The 18,824-nt window shown below is 37.4% G+C and overlaps 2 protein-coding genes across 2 annotated transcripts; both read left to right on the top strand.

The window, feature by feature from the left end:
* Nucleotides 1-3,186: 3,186 nt before the first annotated feature.
* On the top strand, nt 3,187-7,001 carry Phum_PHUM207330 (uncharacterized protein; the record flags this gene model as incomplete). The annotated part of the gene is made up of 6 exons (XM_002425497.1): nt 3,187-3,345; nt 4,097-4,269; nt 4,342-4,442; nt 5,619-6,070; nt 6,507-6,672; nt 6,745-7,001. 6 exons carry the CDS (start codon nt 3,187-3,189, stop codon nt 6,999-7,001), a joined length of 1,308 nt encoding a protein of 435 aa, XP_002425542.1.
* Nucleotides 7,002-8,803: 1,802 nt separating this feature from the next.
* Phum_PHUM207320 (APC/C activator protein CDH1, putative) lies at nt 8,804-10,200 on the top strand (the record flags this gene model as incomplete). The annotated part of the gene is made up of 6 exons (XM_002425496.1): nt 8,804-8,837; nt 8,888-9,158; nt 9,296-9,506; nt 9,580-9,775; nt 9,858-9,983; nt 10,073-10,200. The coding sequence occupies 6 exons, from the start codon at nt 8,804-8,806 to the stop codon at nt 10,198-10,200; spliced, it is 966 nt and encodes a 321-aa protein (XP_002425541.1).
* Nucleotides 10,201-18,824: the final 8,624 nt, after the last annotated feature.

The raw sequence follows: 18,824 nt of genomic DNA, 5'->3' as shown, positions 1-18,824 counted from the left end.
GGATATAATAATAATAATAATAATAATAATAATAATAATAATAATAATAATAATAATAATAATAAACATTCTTAAATAAAATATAAAAAAATAGGGAGAAATCAATTAATCGTAACTCAATAAAAAGAAAGTGTTTTGATTATTATCATTATTATTATTATTAAATATCAAACGAGTGAATATATTTAATATTCGAGAAAGGTACAGGTGTGTGCCGGGTGGCGTGGGGTGGGGCGGGGGTAGGTACGGTATAGGAAGTCTGAAACGAAATGATTATCTCAGGTAACGGCATTGTTGAGTTCGCATACCGTAACATAAAAAAAAAATCATGTTTAATCTACATAACATAAAAAACATTTTTATTCTTAGCTTAACAAGTTCAATGATTCGTTTTTTATAATATAAGTTAACAAAAAAAAAACAGTTTTTTTTTTTCTCTTATTTCTACGTTTCGTTTTTTAGGTCAATCATTTTATTATTATCATCATCATCATCGTGATTAATATTTGTTTTCTAAAGAAAGAAAGAAAGAGAAGAAAAGGGTTATAAAAATGTGATAATAATGATATTTTTTTTACGTAAATTGTATTGCCCGAGGCGAATGAATGAATGAATGAATGGGAGAAAAAGAAAAATTTGATTGAGTTTTAACCCCAATGAGCAAATGGTGGTAAACGGTAGAAAAAAAAAACGGTGTATTCGTTCTTAAATTTGTTGACCTCGTTTTTTTTTTGCACGCGCGTGCGTGTACCTTTTTTCAAGGTACGAGAAAAAGGTTTTTAAAAAAAAAAAAAATTTAATTAAAACTTTTTTAACGAGATTATCTAAATTACTTAAAAATCTTGTTTTATCATCTTAAACAACCAAGAGGACCGTTGCCCAATCGGAAATTTAAATTTTTTTTCTCTCTCTCTCTTTCCCTTCTTTCTTTCTTTCTTTCTTCCACTTTTCATTGTGTTGTTGTTTGTTATTTCTTTGTTTAACAACCGGACGAATTTCATCATTGCCACAACCGTGTTAAAAAAAAAAAAAAAAATTTCAATGTTTTTTATTATTATTATTTGGTTCCCCTTTGTTTTGTTTGTTCGTTTGTTTGTTTGTTTGTTTTTTTTGCAAAACGTTATGTATTAATATTAATTAATAATAAAAATTTAAATGAGAGGAAAAAATAAATAAAATTTCACTCGTTTCGTAATTATTGTTTGCTTGTTTGTTTGTTTCATATTAAAACAAATAAAACGACATGCGTTTATCGTGATGATGATGATAATAATAATAATAATAATAATAATAATAAAATCTCACCGTGAATTTTATATATTTTCACGTTAATAAAAAAAAAAAATTCACATCATCGCTGCAAAATGAAAGAAAAAAGTTTCGAAATTTTACATTTTTTACTCGTTTGTGCCACGTTTGTTTTTCTCCAAAAGAAAAAGTATAAACAAACGAAAAATTGTTTGTTATAAAAAAAAATTATTGATGTAACAAGTAATTAATATTTCTCTTACGGAATAATTAAAAGTTTACACGAAAGTAACAAATTATTAAAAAAAAAAAAACGAAATAAATTCTTACGCCACGTTGTTTTTAAAAAAAAAAAGTTAATTTTACCGTGACTAACGAAAAAAAAAAAAAAATCATACAACATAATAATAATAAATAAATGTTTACGGTAATAATAATAATAATAATAATTACCTTATGTTTTTTTCGTAAAAAATTCCAAACTGAATTTTTTTAAATAAAGTCACGACCGTATTAAAATTTATTAATAAATAAATAAAAATAAAAAATTTTCTACGGTCGATCGTACCTGAATTTAATAAAATATTTCTCCATAATTTTATACTTCATCCATTCGTATTCCAGTCGAGTTCAGGCCCTGACAAAAAAAAAGTTTTTTTTATAAATTATCATTATTATTAACAAATATAACAACTCGGCTGGAATTAATAGAATGCATTACGTAATGCAAAAAATTATCTGATAAGTTATCAGATAATATATATATATATATATATATATATATATATATATATATATATATATATATATATATATATATATATATATATATAATTAATTTAATTAACTTAAAATCTATTAGTAAAATATTTACCACAGGTTCAACCTTACTTACACTGATAAAATAAAAATGGCGGCGGCGGCGAGATATCATCATTTAAACTTGAACTCGATAATTTTTACTGGAGAAATAAGTGGAAAAAGACCTTCAATTATTACGACTTATAATTAATTATTATTAATTAATAACGTTACTTAACGATTTTTTAAAAATGTTCACCGACGAGAATTTCAACAACAATGGCGGTAAAAAATGATAATAATGATAATAATATTACCAAACAATAGAAATTATTTTAATATAAATCCGCAACATTTTTATCACTTTTGTTATAAAAAAAAAATTTTTTTTTTTTAAATAAATGAATCGAATGTAATTTAACGTTACGGTGGTTGTTATGTTAGTAATAATAATAATAATAATAATAATTTAAATAACGGCGGTGAAATAATCAATTTAATAAAATGTGGTTAAAATTGGTTTTTATATAAATGGGACCACATGAATTTTTTTTTTTTTTTATACCAAGTCCGGTTATTCATTTTTTTTTTATTGTTTCATTTGTAATTTTTTTTTTTTTTTTTAATATAAATTCTCATGCCACGTTTTTTTTTTTTTTATATAATGAAAACGGTATCACGAACGAACGTCTGTAAAAAAATATCGTGGTAATTATTTTTACTCGTAATCAAAACGGTAATAAAAGAAAGAAAGAAAGAAAGAAAGAAAGGTAAAAAGTTAACGGTTTTTTTTCTTTTACATGAAAAAATGTAAACTTTATTTAAACAAAAAAAAAAAAATTTTTGGAATCGAAAAGAATTTTAATTGACCTTTGACCTAATAATTGACGTTTCGAATATTTTACCGAATAATATGATGAATGATTATTATGAATGAAAATATTTTACGTACGTAATAATTTATTTATTTATTTATTTTTGTTCCAGATGATTTTTAATAATAAATCAATAAAATTTTATTTATTAACGATAATAATAATAATAATAAATTTATTTTTATCGTTGGTAAATGGAACTCTGGTGAAGCCGAAAATATACGAAATTAAAAATGTCAACTCGTCGTGTAGTCTTCACGAGATGAACATAAGACTGGAATTGAATAAAAATTTTAAAGGAGTCGTTTATGCAAAAGGATTTCCGCTGGAGAAAACCTGTCGTGCTGTCGGAACGGGTGATACGCAAGTGGATATAACAATTGATACGACGGAATGTGGCGTTCGTTTGGTTTCCATTAACGTAAGTTTTTCTTTATTACTTTCCCCATTCTCTCTCTCTCTCTCCCTGTCTCTCTCTCTCCCTTTCTCTCTCTCTCTCTCTCTCCCTTTCTCTCTCTCTCTCTCTCTCTCTTTCTCTTTCTCTCTCATACGAACATTCTAGAAAAATTTTCCAAAAAAAAAAGAACACGAAGTTGTAACGGTATAAATCGAATGTCCGTTGTAACTACATCAAATTTCGATGACCCTTAATTAAAGTTTTTTTTCTTTTTTATTCCATAACGCCAATAATTATTTCTAGAACAATAAAGAAAGATTCATTATTATTATTATTATTATTGTGAACGTGTACCGGTTATTGCCAATTAAATATACCTCAACATTTTTCATTGAATGTTTTTAAAATAAAAAAATTCGTACGTACACACATATATATATATATATATATATATATTTTTTTTGGTCGCCATTAAAAATAATTTTTTTAAATTGCTTTGAACTCTTAATAATGATAAATCTCATTCCGCAACGATGATGATGATAATGATAAATAAAAATACCGTGTACGAAGAATTTCTTTTTTCTACCGACACGTGAGCGATTTAAAAAAAAAAAAAAAGGAAAGAAGGAAGAAAATTTTTGTTGTTTTTTTATCCCTCGTAAGAGATTGTTAACAATTTAAAAAAAAAAATTTTTGTGCTCTCCTTTCATTTGAAAAAAAAAAGTGTCATTAGAAATTGTATGGTTACACGATATTAATTTTTTTTTTAAAGGATGAAACTCTCACATTGAGAGTGAGTCTCAACGTGCAAATGGATAAATTATTACAACAAATAACAGATTTGGAAGTTAGCACGATTTGTAATCTTTCTTTAAACGATGTTAGTTATAATAAACGTGGCAGCAGCAGTAGCAGTAGCAACGCCGGTGGAACGAGACAAGTCAGGTATGCAATTTTTGTACGCAGTTTTTTTTTTTTGAAAATATTTAATTTTTTTTTTTTTGTATTTTTCTATAGGAAGGGTAGGAAAAAAGGTTCGGATACGGATAATCAAAAGGAAAATAATATTTTAAACGGTGTAAAAACGTGGATGGAAATCGAAGGAACTTCCGGTTATGGTAATTCAAATAAAGTTTCCGTCGGGGAACAAACAATGATGGTGGTCAAATCATTTTTACCGGGTAATTTAAACAAATATTTACTTTTTTTTTTTTATTACGTTTGACTCGACACAAAATGTCGATTCGTTTGTTTGTTTGTTTGTTGTTTGTTTAATGACCCTTCAACTTTTATATTTCACGATTTTATAAATTTTTTTTTTATTTATCTACCTCCACTTAACGATTCACCTTAATAAAAAATAAAAAAAAAGTTTAAAACGTGTCAATAGAAATTTTTTTTATTTTTATTTTGCGACAGGGGCGTGTGATCGTTTTTCATTAAAATATTACCCTTTCCAGAATGAATGAATGAATGAATGAAAGTTTGCATTTTTTTTTTTTACAACAAACATTCGTTATTTTCGAATGAATTTAAACATCAAGTGGAAAGAACGTATATCGTAAATAAAAAAAAAAAAATTTTTTGTGCAAACAAACAAACAAAAAAAAAAAAAAATTCGAGGGAACAATCGACGAATTGTTTGAATTAATAAATTTTATGTTTTTATTGACCTTTGACATGAGACCGACAACAACGTGAATAAATTTTCATTTATGATTTCGACCTGACGACGGCCCACATAACTAAATCATCATCATCATCATCAACATATTCGACTCTTTTTCATTTTTATTTTTATTTTCTAATTCCACGACGATGGTACAGAAGTAAAATAACAGATAAACGTCCTAAAACATAATTATTACGAACAACAACAAAAAAAAAAGAAGCAATTAAAAAAAAAAATGTCTGTTCCTCTCGTTCTTGTTCGTTAAATTAATATTTCCTGTCAGGTTAAACGGACAAAAATAATTTTTAATTCTTGAACGATTTCTTAATTACTTTACCTATCATCATCATTATCATCATCATCATCATCATCATCATCATCATAAACGTCGGCCGTCGTCATCATCATCGTGACGATTACATTTCAACAAATTTATTTAAATATTGATTTATTCATATATGAAAAATGTTTTTTTTTGTTTTTATTATTATTACCGTGACTTGCACGTTACCGTAAAATTAATTAACATTATTATTATCATCATCGTCATCAAAAACGTGACGGTAACGTCGACTGTTTATTTAAATAATAATAATAATAACTAATTTTACAGAGAACGCAGATTCGAACGTCATTGATTGTTACGCATATGATGGAACAAGGGACGTCACGCAAAAACTCATTGATGAAAATGGTTGTCCGTTAGATGAAACAATAATGCCATCTTTAGAATTGATTAAATATGACGATAATAATAATGATAATGATAATGATGATGATGAATCGTCAAAAATAACACTCGACGAGGACGAGAAGGACGAGGGCGACGAAAAAAATATAAATAATAATAAAAAATTTATAAATAATAAATTAAAAATGTTAAAAAATGTTAAAAGAAGAAACGAGTATGCAGACGACATTAATGATAATGATAATAATAATAATAATAATAATAATAATAAATCTCCTCGCGTTCGAGTCATGGGAACAATTTTTTCGGCATTTAAATTTCCTGACACTTCAAATTTACATATGAGATGCACTTTACAAATTTGTCATGAATTTTGTCCGGCGGTGAGTACAAAAAAAAATTTTTATAATAATAATAATAATAATAAACGTTCGTTTTCTTTCTTAAATTTTTTTTTTTTTTTTGATTCTTCTGACACGTTGAAATTATTACATTTTAAATTCTAATTATTTTCATATGAAATCATCATCGTGCACCAACGCGGACAATCCGCCATTTTGAGTTTAAAAAATAAATTAATAAATTATCGATAATGATTTTGCTAATAATAATAATAATAATAATTTTCTAAAACTTTTTTCTTTCTTTCTTTCGTTCGTCACGTGACAACGTCAGTCACTTTTTCCAACTGACGTTAAGTAAATTATGATTTTATAAACGTCGTGACTCGGTGTAAAATTTTTATATACGCGATGGTCGTGTAAAATTATTTTCGATATAATAATAATGATGATGATGATAATGATAATTATTTAAAAGGTTTCCTGCGATTCATTCCCGACACACGATCGAACTGGAAAATCATTTAAATCGATGAGAAAAAATTCTTCGACTACATCAACGATAATCGATAAAATCGAAGTTTTTAATAGCGTCGAAGTTTTAGCACCTGGAATAGACGCGGATGGAATTTTATTGAGTCCAGGTAAATCATTTATTTAATTAAAATTTCTCGTTGTTGATATTATTATTAATATTATTATAAATAAAATTACAGATGATGAATTCGATGGGAAAATGAATATAAATGAAAATTCATTTTGTTTATCAGCATCGAAAATGGCTTTTTCATTTGCCATATTGGGAGCTATTTTTTTATGCGGAGTCCTTGCCGCACTTTGGACGGTTATGAGGAATCACATGAGAAAAGCAAATAAAATGGACGGATCCGAACAAATATTGGTCGTTAGAGATTCCCCGTTGAATTTTAGAAATACGAGAAATAAATCTTTTCACAATTGGACTTATACGTGAAAAGGTCAATAGGTCACATTTCATACCTCTCTCCCTTCCTTTCGGAATGGTTTTAACGCGATAGTGGTAACCTTTTTGTACCTTTCACGTGAACCTTCAAGACTTTTACATGATCGTCACGACGATGATGATAATTTTTTTTTTTTTCTCCTTTTTTTTATATCCACCGACCGCCATTTTAAATCATAATCTTGTGTATATATTTAAGTATACGAACGCGCGCGCCCAAACCTACACTCATACGCACACACCCACCCACACACGCTTACACGCACTCATTTATTTATTTTATTTATACGTGTAAAAATTTTCGTTTATCGATAATCGATTTTATTTTATGTAAATTATTATTATTATTATTATTATTATTATTATCATTAATATAATCGATTGTCAATAAATGAACTGACGGTGATGTGTTATCAAAAAATGGTTTTTAGTTATTTTACTGCTTATTTTGGGGTATTTTTAAGTAAAGGTCGACGACATTTTGCGTCTCTCCTTATCATTATTAATTACCTTTGTTTTAATTTTTACCTACCTACCTACCTGTTTTCAGTGATAATAATAATACATAAAAAAAGGAAAAAATTATAACGAAGGTAATTAATAAATAAATAAATAAAATAAACACACACACAAACACACGAGATAGAGATTAATTTTAATGACTAGAATTGTACCTGTGATATTTGTATAGTTATTATTATTATTATTATTTTAATAAATGCTATTTATTAATTAACTTTTTAAGATAAAATATAAGATATTAAGTAAGTTTTACGTAAAAAAAAAAAAACGTCATTTTTATTATTATTATTATTAATGATTTCCTTTTCTCGTTCAACAACCGAAAAATTAAAACTAAAACAAAATTATTAAATGACAACGACAACAACAACCGCAACAAAATTTGTTTGTTTTATCTTGCATTGATATTGTTTAATCAAGAATATTCGTTTCATTCGATCGGCGTACGTAATAATAATAATAATAATAATTTTTTTTTGTTTAATTAAAATTTTATTGCATTAAAAAAAAAACTTAATTACGGTTGTTGTAGTTATGCTCATCGTCGAATAAATAAAAAAAAAAAATTATTTAATATGGTACAGGTGAGTTTGTTTGTATGTTTGTTTGCTTGTTTGTTAAGTAATTAGGAAGTAATCGATGAAAGAAAATTTTATTGAAGGGTTCAAATTTATTGAATTGTTGCGAATCTGATTCGTTTAAATCGAATTTTTTTTTTAATTAATTGATAATTAAACGGTTTTATTAATTAATTATTATTATTATTATTAATAAATAATTTATTACAGGGTAATAAAAAAATATTCGGATTGGACAGATACGTTTTATCGAGAAGATTAATCGATTTCGATGGAGCTTATTATAATTTAATGTATAAAAATATAAACGTCGATGATAAAACGGATTCACCTGATCTTCTTACGTATAACGTCGGTTGTCGTTTGTTAAAAAAAATATTATTATTATTATTGATAGCGGTTGTCGGTTGTATGTCGCATCATATGAATTTGTTGTTGTTTTTTTTTAGAAACGATTGAAGTTTAGAAAAAGTTTAGAAAATATAGCAAATTTCAACGAAAGATTATTTAAAACATCGATATATGAAAATTATTCATTGTTGGTCAATGAAACCGTTAATAATATTAATAATAATTATAATAGTAATAATAAATACGAAGAACAAATATGGCCGTGCGTACCCAGGAGAAAACCTTGTTTGACAAACGAAAGAGTTTTGGATTTGCCAGAATTTAAAATTGGATTTCGTTAGTATGAAAAAAAAATTTCAAGTGGAATTTGATGCGAGTGAGTGACGTCACTTCCGTTTTTTTTTTTTTTGGTTTTTCCGGTTTCAGATTTATGTCAAACGATCGATTGGGGCGGTAACGACGTCATCGTGACTCTGGTTAAAAATAAAATCGTTGCAGGATGTAATTTTTCGGAAAAGCAAACTTCGACGGAAACGGTTACGGAATACGAAGGTGATTCTGGTACGGCTGTCGCATGGTCGGGTAACGGTGTCACTCTTGCTGCAGGTACCGAAAGCGGTTTGGTACAAATATGGAATCTGACAAAAAAAACTCTCATTTTGGAAGAGAAATGTTGCGTTAATAAATGCATTGTGACGTCACTACACTGGCATCCGATGCATCACAGTTTGGCTTGGTTTGTGTTGTTTTATACGTTTATGTTTTGTTTTGTTTGTTTTTTGGGGGGTTTTTGAAATTGGAAAAAAAGTAAATTAACGTGTAAAAAGATTTCAGGGCTTGTTCGAGAGGGAAAATTTCTCGAAGGGATTTTCGGGATAACATAACAACGGAAGTCGAATACGCACACGATGGATGCATATGCAATTTGAAATATTCACCAACGGCAAATTATTTATGTTCGAGCGGAGAAGATGGCTACGTTAGAATATGGAAAGGTGACAGTTGCGATCCTTACATGGAAATCGAAATGTCTCATCCAGTTCGAGTAAGTAATAATAATAATAATTCTTAAAAATATATAATATAATTACGGGTTGATGAGTGTTGGTAATTTTTAGGCCATTGCTTGGCATCCGTGGAGAACAGGACTTTTAGCTGTCGGTGAAGGTTTACCCACTACAGGACCTCTTAGCATATGGAACGTAAATACTACAAAACTAGAATACATGGCAAAATCATCGAGACAAGTCGCCATAAAATCCCTGGAATTTAGTAAAATATCTGGAGAATTAGTTTGTGCACAATGGGTACACGGTAGTATATAAACGTTACGTGGTATAAAAAACAAATTCTTCCCGTTTTATATTCTTCTATTTTAAATTAAATTTTAAAACAGACACACAAGAAGAAACTCATTGCGAATTGTTAGTATCCGGAGGTGCTAATCACGTGGTCGACGTTTCATCCCAAGGGAACGGTTACATAACATCATTGCTCTGGAGTCCAGACGGTGAAAAACTGGGTGAGAAATATATTATACAAAAAATTTTTCCCCTTCGACTCCACAAGAAAAAAACGTCATATTGTCATAACGTCATTGATCTCTTTCAGGTACGGCAGGAACGGATGAAACATTTAAAATTTTTAAATTTTATCAATCAAAGGAAGAAGGAAAAAGGAAAAAAATGAAAAATTACGGATCTATGGCTTTTAATGAATGTCACACGACGGTCAGATGAAAAAATTTTTTTTTTTACATTTGTACAGGTACTCGATACCCCCTCCTCCTCCTCCTTCCCCCTTCCGCCATTTTTTTTTCTCTCATTCAAGTGTATAAATTTCAATTTATGTTTATATATAAATGTTTAAGCTCAATGTAATGATTGTGTATGAAAACCAAAGAAAAAAATTATTATCATTATCATTAATTTTTTTAATAATTGCTGGTCAACTAAGCAAATATACTGTAAATTATTATCATTATTATTATTAATTTTTCTGGACGATTCTATTTCAGGATGAGTTACGATCACATGATGAAAAAAAAAAAGAAAAAAAACACTTTTTGTTATTATTATTTTTATTATTAGTAATTTTTGTTTTGACATTAAAATCCACAAAGAGTAAATTAATGGTAATTTTTTGTATTTTTTTAAAATTTAAAATATATAATAAATAATAATAATAATAATAAATTTATTATAAAAATTTTATTGATTATTTTATTGATTATTTATCGAATCCATCGATTTTCCAATCTCCGAAAATTAGGGAGAAAGAAAATTTAAAAAAAAAATTTTTCACATTTCGTTCGAAATAATGAATTTTGACATGTGTGGGGATGTGCGTGGGAGAGATAGTCGACGAAAATTAATTTTTACGTCGTGTCAAAAGAATGACTGAAACGTCGTGGCAGAAGAAAAAAAAATTTTTTTTCGCTTACGAATTGAGTCATCGCATCTAGCATTTATATTAATATATTTAAAAATATTTTCTTATTTAGATGACCGATAAAAATTTCTTATCAGTTAAAGGTACAATACAATGTTGACCTTGAAATTTATCCGCACGCGCACACGCCCACACTCACAACAAATAAAAATTTTTATTTATTTATTTATGCATTCGATGCGTACGTTTATTACGTACAAATACACTCTTATTATTATTATAAACTTCCTTTTTTTTTATTCTAATGACACGTTAAATCAATTTATCAACGTACGTTTTACACGTACCTTTTTTTTTTTTTGTCCCAGGAGAAATGCGGTTACGCACTACCCCTCCTTTTACGAAGGGAGTGTGGGGCTCGGTTTGGATCGAAAGAAAGCCTAGCCAGAGACCCCTACCCACTAAAACTCCTGGGCATGTCGCAATAGCGTGGCTTATGTGAAGAGGGGGGAGTCTCTCGTGGGAGTAAGACCTACAATTCAGTCTCCCCTCTCCGGTAAGCCAGAACGTTACCGTTCCACACGATTCGCTTATGGGGAGACCCGCCCCAATCTTCGTTCAGTCTTCACCTCGAAGATGAGAACGCATCTCCCAGGACGTTCGGCAGTCCCTTTCGGGAGTGTCCTCCGGTTCTTTGCTGGGAGGGAGTGGGGACCGCCGACCTCCTGGAAATTTGAAAATTAAACGAAGCTTTCGTTCGTCGCCGCACCTCGCTAATCGAAGACGCCGCCGTCATCTGGGTTCTGGTCTTCGTCCTCCTCCTCCTCCTCCTTCCGACGACGACGTTTCCTCTCTCTTGGCCGATGACAAAGATCCGGAACCGCTCCTTCCTCTACTTTCTCTCCTTCCTCATCAGCGGGATTTCTTTTTTAAACCTAATTCTAACCCTACTCATACGGCGACGATCTTCGGACTTTCGCGCTCGCGTTTGCGGTCCCCTTTCGCCCGCAGGACCGCTTCCGAAAATCACGAAATCGCGGACCATTCCCGGGTCCGCGAAGCAACGCGTTCACAAGACCGCGGATCGACAGATCGGGTCCGATAACTCCGACAAGCCGCTGCCTGTGTTCCTCCCACGGGGGACATCGACGTCGTCCTCGGGCGTACCGCAAAACCAACACTCCGCCGTCTCCTCCCTGCGATGCGCGTCAAGTACGAGCCGAACCGTGAGGACCTGAGCGAGACGATAAATCAAGTTTCCGTGACCCCGCCTCACCCAGTTGTTCCCCACTCGGGGGCCCAGGGCGACGACGATTTCGCCGTCGTACCGTTTCCGCCCGTCGTCGAAACGTGCCTGCCTCGCTCGGACCGTGCAATCGCGAAGTTCCCTGCGGAATCGGGACGCGACCCCGCTCGCGATAAAGGACGAGTCTCTCCAACGCGAGGAGATTGAGCGGGGCAGTGCCCGACAGAAGGCAAACCACCTCCACCGCGACGTCCCTGTACGCCGTCGCCACCTTTTTCAGAGACGCTCTTTGGAATTGGATGGCCTTCTCGCGAAGCGGCCGCGATGCCGCTACCGATTCGGCCCAAACCGAATGTGGCTCTGTACAGGGCCACGGAGTGGACGACCATCTCGTAAAATCGCCTGACCTTCGCCTGCGGACCACGCAGGTTCGGCATCAGGCGCCTTAACGATGCGCTCGCGGCTCGGATCTTCGATCCGAGGAGCGTGAGGTGTTGCCTGAAAGTGAGACCCGAGTCGAAAGTGACCCCCACATACTTGAGCATCCTCCCCCCCCGGACCTGAAACCCCCAGACGACAGTGCCAGTTAGCAGTTGTTACAGTCCGTTAGGAAGCCGATTCCTCGAACGATGGAGTCCGCAAGCTTCCGTTTTCGGCAGAGACACCCGCAGTCCGATGCCGCGGATGACCTCCACCGTCGCGTGAAGTCCTCTTTCGGCGCGATCGCGAACCTCCGCCCACCCGCGACCGGTCGCGAGGAGCAGGGTGTCGTCCGCGTAGCAAATCAGAGAACAACCTTCGGGAAGGACGGCCCGGGTACGGACGCAGTCGTAGGCGATGTTCCATAAGAGCGGTCCGAGGACCGACCCTTGGGGCACGCCGCAGAAAACGTCCGCTGTTTCCGTCGTTCCGTCCGGCTTCTCGTACGAAATCTTCCTCTCCGAAAGGACCCCGCCCCGGCGCAGAGTTTCCCTGATTTCGTTTCGGACTCGAACGAGCGCGTCGATCGTGGATCGGCCCGCCCGGAAGCCGTACTGATTCGGAGAAAGGTCGTTTCTCTCTCCGTCCGCCCCCATGTGACCGATTATCCGTGACGCCACGACGCACTCGAACAACTTACCCTCCACGTCGAGAAGGCAAATCGGCCGATACGCGCCGGGCGTCGACGGGTCCCTACCCGGTTTTTCGAGCAGCACGAGGTTCGCTCGCCTCCACTGCTTCGGAAACGACGCCTCTTCGAAACACGCGGTGTAAAGCGACGAAAGTCGCAAACACATCACTCCGGCATACCTGCCGAGGATCCGATAATGCGCGCCGTTCGGGCCCGGAGCCGAGCGCTTCTTGGAGGCCGCGTCGAGGAAGATGCGGGTCTCCCCCTCGGTGACTCGGTCGCGTTCGCGGTCGAAAGCGAAGTTCGCCGGAGGGAACGCGTAGGGCGCGACGCGAGGGAAGAGCTTCGCGATCATTTCGACGAACTCCGCAGCTTCTTCGTCACGGTGCGGAACGGAAAACCCCACGAATTCGAGTTGACTTCGCTCAGAAGCTCCTTCTGACTCTCTTCCTTCGAACTCCATATCGCTCAACAAACCCGCACCCGCGACGCCCGCCACTCCGCCTTAAACCCCAGCAAAACTGCGTCGGTCACGATTTCTTCGTAATCTCCTCCACGGCGAAGGAGTTTCCGTTTCCTGTCCCCGAACCGACTACGAGCGAGACAGGACTCCTTCCGCAGCTCTCCTATCTCGTCCGTCCACCAGTGTTTCGGCCACTTGCGCTCGTTCGATCGCGAACCGACCCTCCTCATGCACGAATCCGAGATGCGACGCAAATCGTCCCGGATCCTCCGCGCCATCTCACCGGCGTTCTTTGTTCTCGAATCAAAATTGGCTCTTCGCCACGACTCCGCGGCGAGGCAGTCGATAAGTCGCTCTTCGTCGATCGACCGCAGGCTCCACCGGGGCGGAATGACGACGCGAGGGCCGCTGGACCGAGAGGCAGCCCCTCCCCCCCGAACTTCTAAGAGCCCCTAACGAGAACGCTATATAAGTGTGATTGCTCAGGTGTGGGTTTCTCGAAATCAGAAACCCACGCCGCGGCTGCGACGGAAGAAACCGTAAGATCGATCGCGGACTCGCGGGTGGCCCGCACGCAAGTTTTCGCCCCCCTTTTGTCACGCACGGCGAAATGGCGCGAGCCGAACTCCTCAAGGAGTTCCTTGAGGAGTCGGCCGCGCGCGTCGTTCGCATATCCCGACCAAGAAACGTATTTCGCGTTGAAGTCGCCGCAGACGAGACTGGGACGGAACCCCGCGAAGCGATCAATCTGCCTCTCGAGCGCGTGCAAGAAATTCTCGAACTGGGTGACGGGACGATTCGGCGACGCGTAAGCGGACACCAGAACCGCGTTTCCCCATCCGACCAGAACGAAACCCTCCCCCCCGGACAGCTCTCGATGCCTCGGCGTCCGGACCGAGTTTGAGAAGAGTAACGCGGCCGCGCCGTCCTCGAATCCAAACCAAGAATCGTCGCGGCTTTCCCCCCTTTTCGGAACGGCGTAGGGTTCCGAAATCATGACGACGTCGACCCCCCACGCGTCCACCTGATTGAACAGTAGGTCCTGCGCACCCCTGCGGTGATTAAAATTGACTTGGAGAAACTTCCCCATGTTTACTTCGAACTCTGGGCAGAGCCGTTCGTACTCGGCTCGCACGAAGAAGCTCCCCGCGTCGCACCCCCCTCAATTCGAGCACCCCATCGGATAGCTTTGCCCCTGACCAAAGGCGCCGAGCACGAAGGACCGCCTAAACGGTGGTTAGCCGGACGGCCGGCCTCCGCGCACGCATGGCAACGAACGGAGTTCGCGAAGTCGCGCGTCCGGGGCCCTGCCACTCCGCACCATTTTTTTTTTTTTTTTTTTTTCTGATATCTCAGGAGAAATGCAGATTACGCACGACCCCTCCGAAGAGGGAGTGTGGGACTCGGTATGGGATTCGAAAGAAGGCCTAACCGGGAACCATACCCAGTAAAACTCCTGAGCATGTGGCTTATATGAATAGGGGGGGACGTTCGTTGGCGTCGTACCTACATTTCAGTCAGTCCCCTCTTCGGGAAGCCAGAAGGTTAACCTTTCCACACGTTTACTTATATAGGAGATTCGCCCTAGTCTCCGTTTCGCCATCACCTCGAAGACGAGAACGCAACTCCTAAGGACGTTTGGCAGTCTCTTTCGGGAGTGTCCTCCGGTTCTTCGCTAGGGGGAAGAGATGGGAAACTCGTCTGTTTCCTGAGAATGTGATCGGGGCTGGGGATTGAGACTTACCACATCACCTGAAAAGGGGTAAAGTTAAAAGTTAAGTGTTAATTGATCGCATCCTCTAATACTAAGGGGGAATTGGGATTATTAGGAAAAGTCAGACGAGGAATCGACCGGGATCGTCGAACCCCCAATAAATGTTAGAAATAAGAAAAGAAAAGAAAAAAAAAAAAACCTGACTTACTGGCGACGAAGCTAAGTTCGTCGCCGTACTCCCCAGATGATTAGGCGTTGACTTCCTCTTCATCGCCGCCCTTCTTCTTTCTTCTTATTTTCCGGAGTATACGACGCCGAACTCCGGTTTTTTCACGTTCGCGTTTGCGGTCCTCTTTCGTCTGTAGGACCGCTTCCGAAAATCGCGAGATTGCGGACCATTCCCGAGGTCAGCGGAGTAACCCGTTCACTAAACCGTGTATCGACAAGTCGGGTCGGATGACCTCGACCAGCCACTGCCTGTATTCGTCCCACGTGGGACATGTCGCGACTGTGTACTCGACGTCGTCCTCGGGTCGCAGAACCAACATTCCGCCGTCTCCTCTCTCAACACGCCGTGACCCGTGAGAACCTGAGCGAGACGATAGGTCAAATTTCCGTTACCCCGCCCCACCCAGTCTCCCACTCGAGGGCCGAGGGCGACGACGATTTCTTCGCCGTACCGTTTCCTCCCGTTGGCCTGCCACATTCGAACCGTGCGATCGCGAAGTTCCCTGCGGAATCGGGCTCTTCTCGGCCCGCCGCTACCCCACTCGCGATAGAGGACGAGTCTCTCCGTCGCGAGGAGATCGAGCGCGGGAGTTCCCGACAAAAGGCAAGCCACCTCCGCCGTGACGTTTCTGTACGCCATCGCCACCTTGTTCAGAGACGCCTTTTGGAGCTGGAATGCCTTCTCGCGAAGAGGCCGAGCTGTCGAAACGGACTCGGCCCAGATCGGAGCTCCGTACAGGGCCATGGAGTGAACGACCGTCGCGTATAGTGAACGACAGCCGCTCCGCACCTGAAGCAACGCTTCTGCGCTCCCTCGACCCTACCCTCGAACTTGGGACACCGCGCGCCCAGGTGCCCGGGATTCAGACACCTGAAGCACACGGCCTTCCGCTTCGATGGAAGAACCACCCACAATCTGACCCATCCGACGGTCACCTTGTTCGCCTCGAGGAAAATGGACGCGGCGGCCGCGGGAACGGACGCGAACCCCAGTCGGGGTCGTGCGCCCCCTCCGATCGGAGGACGCACCAAAACGTCCGAGATAGGACATCCACCCGCCCTGAACAACGCGAGAGCGACGTCGCGGGCTCGCAGAGACCCTCGACGCGGAGGTCGACACGTTTTACACGTACCTGTCATTTTTCTTTTTTTTTTTTTTTACCAATTATATTACATTTGTAAAATTGTTTTTAATTTTTTTTACGATGTTATTTAAAGTTTGGGGGGAAAAAAAATTGTAATTAACGTTAAGTCGGGGGGGCGAGAGGGGGGAAGATAATAAAAATAAAAAGGAAGGAAGTTTTTATTATTAATAATAATAATTACTTAATAATAATCAAAAACTTAAGCCGGAGTAATAATTTTTTTTTTCTATGACATTTTTATTTATCTCGTCGTAGGTTTATTATTATTATTATTATTACTATTATGAATGAACGATCATTTGAGAAGGCCGTTCGTTTTTCCGTCATGCTAAATATCGTTCAGACGGTTGTTCAACCTGTTCAGATAACTGTTTTATACTATTTTTTTTAAATGATACCTAATTGGTTAAAAAAAAAATTTCCTTTTTTTTTTTTAATATCATGTGTGAAATAATTTTTTTTTTTTTTTTTTACGGAATCTCAAATGTTTTAATGGTTGTTGTTCTTTCTCGTAGAACAAACAAACAAACAAAAAGGCGTGTCAATTAAATTGCGATCAACAAACAAAAATGCAAAAGACAGTTTAAATAATAATAATAAAATCCAATTGAAATAACGACGGGAGTCGGCAAAATTTAATGGTGAGAAAACAACAAACGCGAAATTAAATTTTATGGGGGTTGATTTCGGAAAGGAGGAGGGGGATGCGGGGCAGGAAAGGCGTGAAAAAAAATTTAGGAAAAATCACTAAAAAAAATAAAAAATATAAAATTGCGATATGTTGTTCAATCAATAAAAAAAAATATTTAATGAGAGAATTCAAGATCATTATCAAAATGGCAACGGACGATGACGTAATAAAATGATAAGAAAATGATAAGAAAAAAAGAAAGAAAGAAATGGCATTGTTGACCTTGAAGTATTATAATAATAAACTCTAATCAGAGACCGTGAAATTTTTCTGCAATAATCAAATATTATGAAATTCACTAGGTCATCCGAGAAAGAAGAAGAAGAAGAAGAAGAAAAATCTCTCCGAAGAATGGTCATCTATTCAAGGTTTTTCCAAAAATTGGTACCACCAACTCATTCAAACCATCACCAATGAAAACCTTCAAAAGGTATCTGTCAACCTTCAGACTTTTTTAAAAAAATTAAAACAATCATTTTTTCTTATGTCGCGCGCGGAATTATTATCATTATTATCATCATTTTTTTATTATTATTAATTTTTGATAAAAGTGATTGTGATAGGATATACGGATGAGTTATCGTGAGTAATTAATTAATAATAATAATAATAAAATTTAAAAAAAAGGTTGACGTGACCGACCGATTTCGTTTGAAAACAATCAAGAAAATTTTTTTTTTTTTCCTTTTATTATTATTAATATTTTCACTTTTAAACACGACAAGATTTTTATTTGTCGAGGTTTTTAAGCATTTATTCCAGGTTTTTACCTTATTCCTTAGAGATAAATACTAGAATTTTGTTGAGGCTATTTATAGTATTTTCCGAAGAATGTGGCCCGTTCCACATAGTGCGATTTCCTGGATGGTTTCTTCTATTAAATTTCTTTTTATTGAATGTGCTGCCAGTGCTTATTGCCAGTGCTGCTCCCACGATGGCTGGTACAGTTCTGTCAGTATGGATTTGTTGACTCTCGGGATTTCTCTCCGTCTCCCGAAGTTCATCTCATCACTGTGGAGGAGGTGGGAGCGACGTGGCAGGTCGCGACCGTCTCTCGAGGCACGAGGGAGGGAAGGATTTGTCCCCGTACTCCGAGTTGGGCTCCGGTTCTGTAGCTCGGTTACTTCGGAGGGAGATCCGTCCCGGCTTCGGTGGGTGAGGCCCTCTTCTAGATGGCCGGGAGTCGCAGCGGGAGTCTTTGATCCAGCTTTTCGGAGGCAAAGCGCAGCGGATGTTCGCAGTTCTGGGTAAGTATCTGGAGAGCGCCGAGGAACAGGGGTTATTCTTGTCTTATCAGGTGGCTCCGGTTCCTCATCAGCGAAATAGTTAAGATACGACGCGGAAAGACGCCGACGAGACGCCGGAACCGTCGCG

This window comes from Pediculus humanus, genomic scaffold (genome assembly GCF_000006295.1).
Source record: "Pediculus humanus corporis 1103172107559 genomic scaffold, whole genome shotgun sequence".
Classification (NCBI taxonomy): Eukaryota; Metazoa; Arthropoda; class Insecta; order Psocodea; family Pediculidae; genus Pediculus; species Pediculus humanus.
The sequence above is the reverse complement of the archived record's forward strand: the minus strand, read 5'-3'. Positions and strand labels throughout refer to the sequence as shown.